This window comes from Symphalangus syndactylus, chromosome 1 (assembly GCF_028878055.3).
Source record: "Symphalangus syndactylus isolate Jambi chromosome 1, NHGRI_mSymSyn1-v2.1_pri, whole genome shotgun sequence".
Classification (NCBI taxonomy): Eukaryota; Metazoa; Chordata; class Mammalia; order Primates; family Hylobatidae; genus Symphalangus; species Symphalangus syndactylus.
Genome location: NC_072423.2, coordinates 62,388,351 through 62,402,762, shown reverse-complemented (window position 1 = coordinate 62,402,762; position 14,412 = coordinate 62,388,351). Strand labels below are relative to the sequence as shown.

The 14,412-nt window shown below is 39.1% G+C and overlaps 1 protein-coding gene across 3 annotated transcripts in view; it reads right to left on the bottom strand.

Moving 5' to 3' along the window:
- The window catches only part of OSBPL1A (oxysterol binding protein like 1A), a 234,893-nt gene that overhangs the window by 148,636 nt on the left and 71,845 nt on the right, over nt 1–14,412 (bottom strand). For 2 of the 3 annotated variants that reach the window (XM_055235932.2, XM_063614806.1), the window contains exons 8-13: nt 10,484–10,545; nt 10,338–10,382; nt 9,065–9,138; nt 8,888–8,951; nt 5,211–5,309; nt 2,906–3,028 (exon numbers count right to left, since the gene is read on the bottom strand). In XM_055235932.2, coding sequence (XP_055091907.1) covers nt 2,906–3,028; nt 5,211–5,309; nt 8,888–8,951; nt 9,065–9,138; nt 10,338–10,382; nt 10,484–10,545 — 467 coding nt within the window. The remainder of the gene's footprint in view (nt 1–2,905; nt 3,029–5,210; nt 5,310–8,887; nt 8,952–9,064; nt 9,139–10,337; nt 10,383–10,483; nt 10,546–14,412) is intronic. The other variant, XM_055235945.2, reaches the window with a different exon arrangement.

Genomic DNA, 14,412 nt, shown 5'->3' with positions numbered 1-14,412 from the left:
TTTTGAGACAGAGTCTCGCTGTCACCCAGGCTGGAGTGCAGTGGCGCGATCTCGGCTCACTGCAAGCTCCGCCTTCTGGATTCACGCTATTCTCCTGCCTCAGCCTCCCGAGTAGCTGGGACTACAGGCGCCCACCACCACGCCTGGCTAATTTTTTGTATTTTTAGTAGAGACAGGGTTTCACTGTGTTAGCCAGGATGGTCTCAATCTCCTGACCTCGTGATCCACCCACCTCGGCCTCCCAAAGTGCTCAGATTACAGGCGTGAGCCACCGTGCCCAGCCCTCTCTTTCTAAGAGACAGGGACTCACTATATTGCCCAGGCTGAACTCAAACGCTTGGGCACAAGTGATCCTCCCACCTCAGCCTTTCCCTCATTTCTTATAGGTCTGTGTACTAATCCAAAAGCATGTTAAGGAAATAAAATCAGTTTTGTTGTCAATTCAGATGATTTTAGAGTGTATCAGTCCTAGAATGACTAATTCCCCTTAGAATGTCTATAGGTACCAAGAACAGACCTTTCCATAAATTGGCCCCTGAATTCCACTGGAACTTAAGAACTCAAGAATGAAGGGCATCTTGGAGCCAGTCTACTGACAAGCTATAATTCAACACACTTCAAAGCTCATTTTGGATTTTACCTATTTTGAACCAGTCTCCAGATGTTGATACAGAATCAAGATTCACAGCATTGGCCAGGCATGGTGGCTCATGCCTGTAATCCGAGCACTTTGGGAGGCCAAAGCGGGAGGATCACTTGAGGTCAGGAGCTTGAGACCAGCCTGGCCTACATGGTGAAACCCGTCTCTACTAAAATTACAAAAATTAGCCGGGTGTGGTGTTGTGTGCCTGTAATCCCAGCTACTCGGGAGGCTGAGGCGAGAAGATTGCTTAAACCCAGGAGGTAGAAGTTGCAGTGAGCCATGATCGCACCACTGCATTCCAGCCTGTGCAACAGAGCAAGACTCCGTCTCAAAAAAAAAAATAAATAAATAAATAATAAAGAAAAAAAGATTTACAGAATTAGCATTCAAACTCTGTTGGAGAGGAACATGCAAAACCTAAAAATGCTTAACACTATAGTGCTAAAACTCTCATTAACTTTAGCTGCAATAAAATCTAAAAGGCAAAACCTTCATGGTTTTAAAGTTAACATGTGAACAAAACATTAAGGAATAAACTGAAAGATATAGTAGAGGTTGATGACCTGAAAATTTGAAAATTATGCTAAAGAAGAAATCTTGCCGGGATGCGGTAGCTCACGTCTATAATCCCAGCACTTTGTGAGGCCAAGGCGGGTGGATCACAAGGTCAGGAGATCAAGACCATCCTGGCTAACACGGTGAAACCCTGTCTCTACTAAAAATACAAAAAAAATTAGCCGGGTGCAGTGGCGGGCGCCTGTAGTCCCAGCTACTCGAGAGGCTGAGGCAGGAGAATGGCGTGAACCCGGGAGGCGGAGCTTGCAGTGAGCTGAGATCGCGCCACTGCACTCTAGCCTGGGCAACAGAGCAAGACTCCATCTTAAAAAAAAAAAAAAAAAAAAAAAAAAAAGAAGAAATCTTTTTAATGGTATATAAGTTAGTATGCTTTTATTTTACCTGTAACTTCCATTTAAAAACTTTTAAAATTATCATAATTCTAGCAAAGATATTAGTATGCTTTGTAAATCCTTCCAGGTTTTATCATTTACTTCTTATTGACGATAGGTAAATAGGGAAGGATTTCTTTTCAATTAGGGAATACCAACTGAAAGTTAAAATATTTAGCATCTTTTTTTTTTTACTTGTTTAATGTAATTTTGGCTGTATGTATTTAAATCTTCCATATTTTCCCAGTTTTAATGTTATTTAAATGCTGTAGTAGATGTTACTTTTGCAAAGTTCACTGATCTGAAAATTTTGTTTATGGTTCTCACATACACATTAGGCTTCAAACCAGAGGTAGTATGGTAAAGGAGTTGTCATCAAGTCTGGGGAATGTCTTCGACAAACATGGGAGAGTTCAAATTCTTTAATGTTCCGTCATAAATTAAGATTAGGGATTGAAGGAGTCAAAATACCTTTTATATTTAAATGTATAGGTCCCTAAGTTGATAAAACTCTGTAGGTATTACGGAATTTAACTTCATTAAAGTTGTTGAACTAGAAACATTCAAATCTTGCCACCAACTCATTTAATTTATAAAGACAAAAAAATTAAATTTAGTAGGCAAATTCATATATCCTTACATAATTATTCAGACTGAAACTCATCATCATTGCATAGTTCTAATTCTTCCAAATTCAATTCCCATTCTTTCAGATACAAGATGTAAATAAAAGGTACAGCCAGAAAATTGATGACCCCTCAAAACACCTATTCCATTTCAATTACCTATGCTGATATTCCTCTAGGGATAAGACACTGGTGTCACTTCAGAAGACTTCTCCATTCATTATTGATGCTTTACCTTAACTCTTAGCAACCAAGCTACAGACTACAAGTGGTTTTAAAGGAAACCTACCGACCAGGAAAGGTATCACTATGGTTGCATTATTTAAACTCTGAAATCTACAGTGAAGTCATAAAGGGCATCAAGTCAAGCTATGCATGCTACCCATCCTGGCAGCAACTTTCAAACAGAATGACAGTCTGTTAACAGCAATGTAAAAAGTTTCACCTAAAAAAGTACAATGACTTTAAGGCACATGTCCATCTCATCAGAGAGTATCTACAAAGGCATTTGATAGTATTCCATGACAGACATAAGCTACCAACACAATGCAACTCAGCGAAGAACAATACTATTTCTATTGTTGTTAGAAATCATAATTTCAAAACCTTACATCTTAAAGAAAAAAGTTCTTGATAAAACCTGTATGACATAGATAGCTATAAAAGTCAGGTTACATTTTCCTATTTACCTCTAAAGATTTCTTCAAGTCTACAGCAGAAACCATATCTTCCTCCTCCTCATCAGTCAGCTGGTCCTGTGAACAGTAGTGAGTGCTGTAAGCAGAATGTTCTTCTATTGCTTCCAGCCAGTACTGAAATCATGCAAGGATTTAAATGAGAGTGGAAAGCATTTTTATTCCAAAGAGATAATATTACAATGATCTGGTAAGCATAAAATTTACCTAGTGAAATAAGTATTATGGCCTCAAAAAGGAAAGCAAAGCAACCAGTAATGAAACAGCAATGTGGGTCTCTTGTCCATGATATGTCTGGATAAAAGCTTTTCCTAGCACTTTAAAAAATATCATCTATAAGTTTACATATTCATGAATGTTAATATGCAAACACATTACAGAAATTAAATAATGGGAGAAAACTTTATCATTTAAAATTATAGGTTCTCGTTTTCAATATTGAGAACCTGTAATTTTATAACTTAACAGAATAAGTTACTATATAGTAATGGATCCAGATACACAATTTTACTAACTTACACTCAAATTAGAAGCACAAGAAACTAAGGTCATATTAAAACAGCCAATACTTGCCCTGATGCTTTAACTTTTACTATATTTTTAAAATAACAGTGATTTCACAAAAAGAATGTTTGACCTAAAAATACCCTATCTTACTTTTTCCTCGTTTTCTTACACTATACTCAGGGTCAAATCTTGCCATTTCATGAAATGTTGGGAGAATCATGAGTTAGACTGTTTAGGGTTCTTTGCGGGGCCAAAGTTTACTACTTTGGAAAATAGACTATTTTAACCTCTTACATAGTTTACCAAAAAGTCAAGATATGTCTATGAACACTGCTTTGATTTAAAAGAATAAGAATAGGCCTGCCGTGGTGGCTCACACCTGTAATCCCAGCACTTTGGGAGGGCAAAGTGGGCGGATCAAGTTCGAGACCAGCCTGGCCAAAACGGTGAAACCCCATCTCTACTAAAAATACAAAAATTAGCCAGGCATGGTGGTACATGCCTGTAATCCCAGCTACTTGGGAGGCTGAGGCAGGAGAATTGCTTGAACCAGAAAGGCAGAGGTTGCAGTGAGCCAAGATCACACCAGTGCACTCCAGCTTGGGTGACAGAGCAAGGGAGGCTCTATCTCTAAATGAATGAATGAATGAATGAATGAATGAATGAATGAATGAAAGAAAAAGAAAAGGGCCGGGCGCGGTGGCTCATGCCTGTAATCCCAACACTTTGGGAGGCTGAGGTGGGCGGATTACAAGGTCAGGAGTTTGAGACCAGCCTGACGAACGTGGTGAAACCCTGTCTCTACTAAAAACACAAAAATTAGCCAGGCGTGGTGGTGTGCACCTGTAATCTCAGCTACTCAGGAGGCAGAGGCAGAGGCAGGAGAATTGCTTGAACCAGGGAGGCAGAGGTTGCAGTGAGCTGAGATCCCACCATTGCACTCCAACCTGGGTGACAGAGCAAGTCGGTCTCAAAAAAAAAAAAAGAATCGGGATACTCCATTAAGTGACTGCACCATAAATATTGATCAAGTAAATCCCAATTTTCTAGCTTGCTGCTATTGTTTAATTTATCACATAGGAAGGCTGAGTCTCCACTGTAATGAGTGTCAGAATGCCTGGCTTGTAGTCCAGATTCTGTCACTCACGAGCTGCCTGGCCTTGGGAAATCACTTCAATCTTAGAATCCTTAGTTTCCTCACCATAAGTTAAGGCGTAGACCTGCCACTTACATTAAAAGGATGCCTCTTACATTCAGAGAATTAAAATTGAAAAACAAATTATGAACAGAAAATACCTGCAGGTTGATAAAGAACTAATTCAGGTACCAAATTTTAAAAGCTTCATTTAAAAAGTGCAATCAGGCCAGGCACAGTGGCTCACGCCTGTAATTCCAGCACTTTGGGAGGCCAAGGTGGGCGGATCGCCTGAGCTCAGGAGTTTGAGACTACCCTGGACAATGTGGTGAAACCCCGTCTCTGCTAAAATACAAAAAAAATTAGCCAGGCGTATTGGCACGTGCCTGTAGTCCCAGCTACTCAGGAGGCTGAGGCATGAGAATCACTTGAGCCTGGGAGGCAGAGGTTGCAGTGAGCCAAGATCGTGCCACTGCACTCCAGCTTGGGCTATCGAGTGAGACTCTGTCTCAAAAAAATAAATAAATAAAAATTAAAAAAAAAATTAAAAGTACAATCAACAAGATTTTGGATGTTACCATTGAACCTATGTTATATTCTCCATGTCTTTAAATGTTCTGTAAGTTTTAGGAAAGATACATGAATCCGTAAGATTACCTCTCTTGATTGTTGAAGGCTATTCTTAGGAACCCGGAAGCCATGAATGGTGTCATCAAAGCATTTAATAAAGAAGAGGCAGCTATCAGTGGATTTTACCTTGGATATAAAGAAGCCAGTAAGACAACATTCATTCACATAAAAGAGGACCCTTAAATTATCTATACATAAAATTTAAAGTAGTGACATGACTTAAGGATACCCAGTTGAACGCTTAAGTATTGATAGATAAAAATTGGAAAAAAAACAAAAAAGAGCCCGCATCGCCAAGTCAATCCTAACCCAAAAGAACAAAGCTGGAGGCATCACGCTACCTGACTTCAAACTATACTACAAGGCTACAGTAACCAAAACAGCATGGTACTGGTACCAAAACAGAGATATAGATCAATGGAACAGAACAGAGCCCTCAGAAATAACGCTGCATATCTACAACTATCTGATCTTTGACAAACCTGACAAAAACAAGAAATGGGGAAAGGATTCCCTGTTTAATAAATGGTGCTGGGAAAACTGGCTAGCCATATGGAGAAAGCTGAAACTGGATCCCTTCCTTACACCTTATACAAAAATTAATTCAAGATGGATTAAAGACTTACATGTTAGACCTAAAACCATAAAAACCCTTGAAGAAAACCTAGGCATTACCATTCAGGACATAGGCATGGGCAAGGACTTCATGTCTAAAACACCAAAAGCAATGGCAACAAAAGCCAAAATTGACGAATGGGATCTAACTAAATTAAAGAGCTTCTGCACAGCAAAAGAAACGACCATCAGAGTGAACAGGCAACCTACAAAATGGGAGAAAATTTTCGCAACCTACTCATCTGACAAAGGGCTAATATCCAGAATCTACAATGAACTCAAATTTACAAGAAAAAAACAACCCCATCAAAAAGTGGGCAAAGGACATGAACAGACACTTCTCAAAAGAAGACATTTATGCAGCCAAAAAACACATGAAAAAATGCTCATCATCACTGGCCATCAGAGAAATGCAAATCAAAACCACAATGAGATAGCATCTCACACCAGTTAGAATGGCCATCATTAAAAAGTCAGGAAACAACAGGTGCTGGAGAGGATGTGGAGAAATAGGAACACTTTTACACTGTTGGTGGGACTGTAAACTAGTTCAACCATTGTGGAAGTCAGCGTGGCGATTCCTCAGGGATCTAGAACTAGAAATACCATTTGACCCAGCCATCCCATTACTGGGTATATACCCAAAGGACTATAAATCATGCTGCTATAAAGACACATGCACATGTATGTTTACTGCGGCACTATTCACAATAGCAAAGACTTGGAACCAACCCAAATGTCCAACAACAATAGACTGGATTAAGAAAATGTGGCACATATACACCATGGAATACTATGCAGCCATAAAAACTGATGAGTTCATGTCCTTTGTAGGGACATAGATGAAACTGGAAATCATCATTCTCATTAAACTATCACAAGGACAAAAAAACAAACATCGCATGTTCTCACTCATAGGTGGGAATTGAACAATGAGAACACATGGATACAGGAAGGAGAACATCACACTCCGGGGACTGTTGTGGGGTGGGGGGAGGGGGGAGGGATAGCATTAGGAGATACACCTAATGCTAAATGACGAGTTAACGGGTGCAGCACACCAACATGGCGCATGGATACATATGTAACAAACCTGCACATTGTGCACATGTACCCTAAAACTTAAAGTAAAATAAATAAAAAAAAAAGAATGGAAAAAGGTAGATTTCTTCCAGACCCTATCAGAGGCCCCCCACCTGTTGCAGAAAACAACTATAAAACCCGGATATGAAAGAAAAGGTAACCACATGGAGGAACCTGGACCTGAACAAAAGCTAACAGACTCCGATGGGAGTCACGCTCTCTGGAGGAAAGGGGCCAAGGAGCTGTGGAAGTAAGTTCCCATGCCTAAGGTTTTGCACCTGGGACTAAGCACAGTCCACATGGTGACAGGACAGCAGCAAGGGCACATGTGGAAACCCCTGTCTTTGGACATTAATAAAGCAAACCTCGAACTCATAAGCACCAAAGAGAACAGGGGAATCTCCCAAGGGAAAGTGACAGAGGGATGGTCCCCAGATTCTGTCTGCTACTCACATCTCTGACTCATGAGCCACACACACATAGAAGCAGCTCATATAAACACAACCTATCTGAACTGAGTCCAGAGCCACTGCCCAAGACACATAGCTCATGATCCAAACCAAGCCAAGAAAAGGACTTGCTACAATGGACGACACTTAATAGAGAAAAACAACAGAATCCAAAGTCTCCAGAACTCAACATTCATAATATTAACAATATTATGATTATTAAAATATATAATACATAATATTATAATTATACAATATTATATATCATATAATAAAATATATTATATTATATAATAAAATATACAATACATAATGTATATTATAATTATATAATAATCATAATATTAATAATATTAAGAGTATCATCCAAAATTACCTGACATATGGGCTGGGTGCAGTGTCTCATGCCTGTAATCCCAGCACTTTGGTAGGCCGAGGCGGGAGGATTGCTTGAGGTCAGGAGTTCGAGACCAGCCTAACCAACATGGCAAAACCCCGTCTCTACCAAAAAATACAAAAATTAGCCAGGCATAGTAGTGTTCACCTGTAATCCCAGCTACTCAGGAGGCTAAGGCAGAGAACTGCTTGAACCTGGGAGGTGGAGGTTGCAGTAAGCTGAGATCGTGCCACTGCCCTCCAGCCTAGGTGACAGAGCGAGATTCCATCTCAAAAAAACAAAAACAAGAACAAAAAAAACAAAACAAAACCCACAATTACCTGACATATGAAGAAGCATGAAAGTAGAACACATTCACAAAAGAAAAATCCAATTAAAAGGCAAAAATTGCCAGAATGGGTAATAGGAACTAAAACATATGCTATCTCCAAGAGACAGAAAATAAATATAAAGATACATAGAGGCTGAAAGTAAATGGATAGGAAAAAGATGCCATGCGAACAGTAAACATAAGAAGGCCAAAGTGGTTATGTTCATATCAGACAAAATAAATTTTAAAACAAAATGTATTACAAGAGATAAAGAGGGCCACAAAACAATAAAAGGATCAATTAATCAAGAAGACAACAATCATAAGTATGTTATCAATAACGGAGAAGGAAATGCAACATTCCACAAGCACAGTTGGACACTTTCACATCCCTCTTTCAGCAATTGATACAGCCACTAGCCAAAACCAAGACACAAAAGATCTGAATGCTATCAACCACCATGACTGAATTAATATTGATAGGACCCTACAACCAACAATAATAGCAAAACAACCAACAATAATAGCAAAATACACATTCTTTTCAATTGAATGTACTAGGATATTTCATCATCAAATAAGCCTGGGTAAATTTGACAAATATTTTTGGACAATCCATCTCTCATTCCATAATACATGGAGATAAATAAAAGTTAACTATATTTTAAAATTTTGTTCAAAATGGAGATGCCACGACTTTACTTATTCTCAAATTAAAATATATACAAATGTTTTCTACAGCATTCCACAGAACCCCAAGATTTTACAAGGCTGTATAAATGATTTGGGTCAATCACTTGAAGAACTGATTTCACAGTTAGAGGAGCAAATGATCCATGTTTCATCCTACCGTGCATACTGCTTGAGTCAGGTGTTTGCATCCCTGGCGATAAATATTATGAACTGCATCGGGCCTTCAAAATAAAGATGAAATTATCAATACAAAAGGAAAAGAGATAAGTGAAAAAATTCATATTTCAAAATTTATACAGTGAAATTTGATAAGTGTAAAGATCGTAATACTTACTGTTTCCTATACCATGAAAGGACTCCATGCTCTAACACTACCCAGAATAATCTCCAGCCAAAAAATCTTGAACTCTAAGGGAAAAATAACAAAGATTTCCTGAGCTGACACATCTAGATTCAAATACTTGACTGATAAAAAGTAATTAAGTGAGGAGAGTCATATTTGAGTTTTTAGACAGTAGCACTGAACATTAAAAAAATGATCAAACATGAATTTAGGTACTAAGTGCAGTAATGAAAACATACCACTACAGGGTGACAGGAACAACAGAAATGCCATACTGATAAGATCAATGATGATTACAGTTTATGGTTCTGACAAAACTGTTCAGGGATTATTTACAGAAAATATACCAGTTGTGGGCTTCAAAGACAATTTCCTCAAAGTCATGAATGAATGTCTAAAAAAGAAAATTATCCTAAATTTATCTTATACAATATAAGCATACAGATACATAAATAGATACAGGGATTGCTTGCAAATGCAAAAGAAATTATGTGCTCTTCCATGGTTAATTCTAGAAAACAGGATTCTCCAAATTGTAGAAATTGTTAGGACCAGAAGAATTTTATATATGTACCATGTGATAATTCAAATATTAATTTTCTTCTAAGTCTTCCATGGTTTGATGTTCATAACAAAAATAATACTGTAATTCTTTGATCTAGTAAGAAAAAAATGTATTTTCCCCCCCACTCCTTTTCACAAAAACTTAGTCACCTAAAAGTGACTCATCAACACCAAAAAAAACACCTAAAAGGGACCATCAACACACAGAAAAGTAACTGCTACAACCAGTGGAAGCCTCTTGAAATCCGGTAGTATAAAAGTGGTTTGCCGGGCACGGTGGCTCACACCTGTAATTCCAGCACTTTGGGAGGCCGAGGCGGGTAGATCACAAGGTCAGGAGTTCAAGACCAGCCTGGCCAAGATGGTGAACCTTCGTCTCTACTAAAAACACAAAAATTAGCTGGGAACAGTGGCAGGCGCCTATAATCCCAGCTACTTGGGAGGCTGAGGCAGGAGAACCACTTGAACCCGGGGAGTGGAGGTTGCAGTGAGTGTACCACTGCACTTTAGCCTGGGCGACAGAGCAAGACTCTGTCTCAATAACTAAAAATAAAAAAAAATAAGTGGTTTACATTATAAGATCCAAGAGCGATTAAATCACATATACTTCAGAAATGATTTTTAAAAAGTTTTAAACAGAAATAGAGCACCTGAGAATTATTCTTTACAGTTATATAATTAAAAAACCACCCCAACTTACCTTCCAGAGAGGGCCCTCATATCGTTTCAATGCTTTGTAGATGACCTGTCAAAAACATGTTTTCATGAAAAATGCATCTACATACTTCAAACATTCAAAATTTTTTTCTAAAAATTATTAGATAAATTTAATTCATTACTCTGTACCTTATTACCAACAAGAATGTGTTTCATTTCAGCACCCTGGGCAAGGTCAAAAGGTTTCTGATCTGTGCAAAATACAAAGAAAAAAAGCCATCAACAGCTTAAATGTACTATAACAATCAATGCTGTAACTGCAGCATCTAATATTCCTTCATTTTTCTATTGCCTATATCTTTTTCTTTCCCCAGAAAATTACCTACCAGAGAGAGGTTGCCATCTCAATTATTTATGGCCTCCCTTTTGGTTGCTAACTATTAAGCCAGCAAATCAGATTAACTTCACAACAAATTATCATGAACTCACAAATTTGTGGCTTAAACAATACAAATTTATGATCTTACAGTTTCAGAGATCAGAAGTCTGAAATCAATTTCACCAGGCTGAAATCAACATGTGGACAGAGCTGCATTCCTTCTGGAGGCTCTAAGGGAGACATTTCCTTGCCTTTTCCACTTCTAGCGGCCAACTACATGACTTGACATGGGGTCTCTTCCTCCATCTCCAAAGCACATCATTCCAACCTCTGCTTCCAGCATTCTGTTCTCTCTCCATATATAGGCCTCACTGCTATCAGGAGCCTTGTAATTACATAGGTCTACCTGAATAATTCAGGATTTCCCCTCATCTCAAGATACCTAACTAATCACAAATTTGGGGTCCACTCTTTAGCCGACCACAGCCACACTTCAGCCGTCTCGCTGCATAACGGGTAGCAGAGATGGCTCACAAGCCAAGGGTGTGATGGTCCACAATTTAGGACAAAAGAAAAAGGTGACAATGGAGAATAAAGCCGGCAAGCTATCAATGTTAATTTTTCCAACCTTACACATGCACATTCCATGTTTTGCCTAACAACAACAAAAATGGAGTTTGTCTTATCAAAGTTATTTACTGAGTTCTGAAGTGAGCTGGATATTAAATGGACAAAAGGTAAAAAACAAAACAAAACAAACAAAACCCTACAAATAAATCAAACCATCTCCTAGCCTCAAATACTTATTATTAGAGAAACGAAAGCTACCTATGAAAATTAGAACAGTCCTTTCAAAACAACTCTGGAACTTTTTATGCAGTAAGGTGATATATTCTATCAGATAACCTTTTAGGCCAGGCGCAGTGGCTCACAACTATAATCCCAGTACTCTGCGAGGCTAAGGCGGAAGGATGGCTTGAGGCCAGAAGCTTAAGACTAGCCTGGGTAACATAGTGAGACCTTATCTCAACAACAACAACAAAAAATTTTAATTAGCCAGGCATGGTGGCATGTGCCTACAGTCCCAGCTACCACTGCACTCCAGACTGGGTGACAGAGTGAGACTCGGTCTCTAAAAACAAAAAGGGGGGCTGGGGGTGGTTTAAAATAATAATATTTTTATAAATACCAAACACCTGGTATGTGTTGGCAATTTTTTTGTATGATATCTCCTAATGAGGGTCTGTTATGTACCAATCACTATTTTAGGCACTGAGGATTCAGCAGTGAACATAACAGAAAAAACACTGGTGGGATGGGAAAGCATAGAAGGTGGGAAAGACAGATGATAATTAATTTTTAAAGATATAGCAGACAATGAACCACGGTACGCCCAGACTTTTTAAATAAATGATTTGACAGAGTAACTGGGATACCACTTTAGATTGGAGGATGAGGGGTTGATCAGGGAAGGCCTCTCTGAGGAAGGGATGTCTAGGTTGAAAAGAAGGATCCAGCCTTGTGAAAATACAGGGAAGGACATTCTAGCAGAGGAACAGCTGGTGCAAAGGCTCTGGGGTAACAATTCAGCAGGCAAGTGACGAAGTCAGAGAGGCACACAGAAGCCACATCACACAAGGGGTTTGTAGGCCGGACTTTTGTAAGCCAGCATAAGGAGTTTTGAGTTTCATTCTAAATAGGATGAAAAGCCACTGACGGGTTTTAAGTAAGAGTAACATGATCTGACTCATGTTTAAAACTCTGTCAAAGTGTTAAAAAATTATAATATAGCCTGGGTGCGGTGGCTCGCGCCTGTAATCCCAGCACTTCGGGAGGCCGAGGTGGGCGGATCACCTTAGGTCAGGAGTTTGAGACCAGCCTGGCCAACATGGTGAAACCCCATCTCTACTAAAAATACAAAAATTAGCTGGGTTTGGTGGCAGGCACCTGTAATCCCAGCTACTCTGGAGACTGAGGCAGGAGAATCACTTGAACCTGAGAGGCGGAGTTGCAGTGAGCCGAGATCGCGCCATTGCACTCCAGCCTGGGGAACAAGAGCAAGACTTCGTCTCAAAAAAAAAAGAAAATAATAATAATAATATAACTGGGAAAATACGAACTTTGGCAGTTTCATGATTTTGATAAATTACTAGACTATTATTAATAGGATAATGCTATTGTGCTTATGTTTTTTAATAGCCCTATTGAGATACAAATTAACATACAATTTACTCACTTAAACTGCACAAATTCAATGGTTTTTATGGGTGCACAGAGTTGTGCAACTATCACATGCTTGTGGTTTTTCTTAAAGGGTGTCCTTATTTTTTACTAATATACTGGACTACAGATGTTCCCCAACTTACAACAGTTCAACTTAATGGTTTTTTCAACTATCAGCTCACCACAGCCTCGACCTCTTGGGCTCAAGTGATCCTCTCACCTCAGCCTCCCTGGTAGCTGAAACTGCAGTCACGTGTCATCACACCTGGCTAATTTTTGTATTTTTTTGTAGGAATGGGGTTTCACAGGTTAGTCTCAAATTTCTAGGCTCAAGCGATCCGCCAGCCTCAGCATCCCAGAGTGCTGGGATTACAGGTGTGAGCTACTGTACCTGGCCTTAAGTGTATTTTCAACTTACAATGGTTCTATGGGGACGTGGCCCCACAGTAAGTTGAGGAGCACTGGGTATGTACGAATAAAATGGCATGACAGGCCTTCTCTTTCCAGTTCTTCCCAGAATTGGGAAAAGCTGGGTTGAGAGGGTAAGAAAAGAAAAACAAATTTTTTAAAAAGAAAAAGAAAGAGATGGCATGATATCTGGAATTGTTTCACAAGAATTCAGGGAGTAGGATATAGAGTGGCCATTATTGCTAAGTTCTGGAAGAGGGTGATGGGTACATCAATTAATTATGCTATTTGATTTCTGAAGCTTTGATAATTTCCATGATTTTTTTTAAAAAGGTCACTCTGGCTGCTGTGTGCAATATGGCTTGTAAAAGTGGGTAAAAGAAATGCAGGGAGGCTAATTACAAAGAGATGGCAATAGTGCAGGTAAAGGATACTGGTGGTTTGGACTAGAAAGTCAGTAGTAAAATGGAGATCATTTTTAATATAGAGAGAAATATGTGGCTTTTTTTTTTGAGACAGAGTTTCCCTCTGTTGCCCACGCTGGAGTGCAGTGGCACCATCTCAGCTCACTGCAAGCTCCGCCTCCTAGGTTCACGCTATTCTCCTGCCTCAGCCTCCTGAGTAGCTGGGACTACAGGCGCCCGCCATCACACCCGGCTAATTTTTTGTATTTTTTTTTTTTTTTTTTTTTTTTTTTTTTAGTAGAGATGAGGTTTCTCTGTGTTAGCCAGGATGGTCTCAATCTCCTGACCTCGTGATCCGCCCGCCTCGGCCTCCCAAAGTGTTGGGATTACAGGTGTGAGCCACCGTGCCCAGCCTTGTATGTGGCTTTAAGATTTATTTTGGAGGAAGATTTATAGAGCTGCTGATGGGGAACTTGGGGCTGGTGATACATTATTTCTTTAGTGGGGAAAAAACTTTTTAAAACATTAATCAAAAAATTAATACTCAGTTTAGTTTTTCTGCTTAGCACATAGGAAAATGTCTTATAAAGGTCTGCCAATTCTGTGTTATTTTCATTCTACCTACAGGGCACTTTGGAGAAATTCTTTAGGCAGAGAGAAAGACAACACTATGATTTCTTTCATAGAATTCTGTCCTAATACCA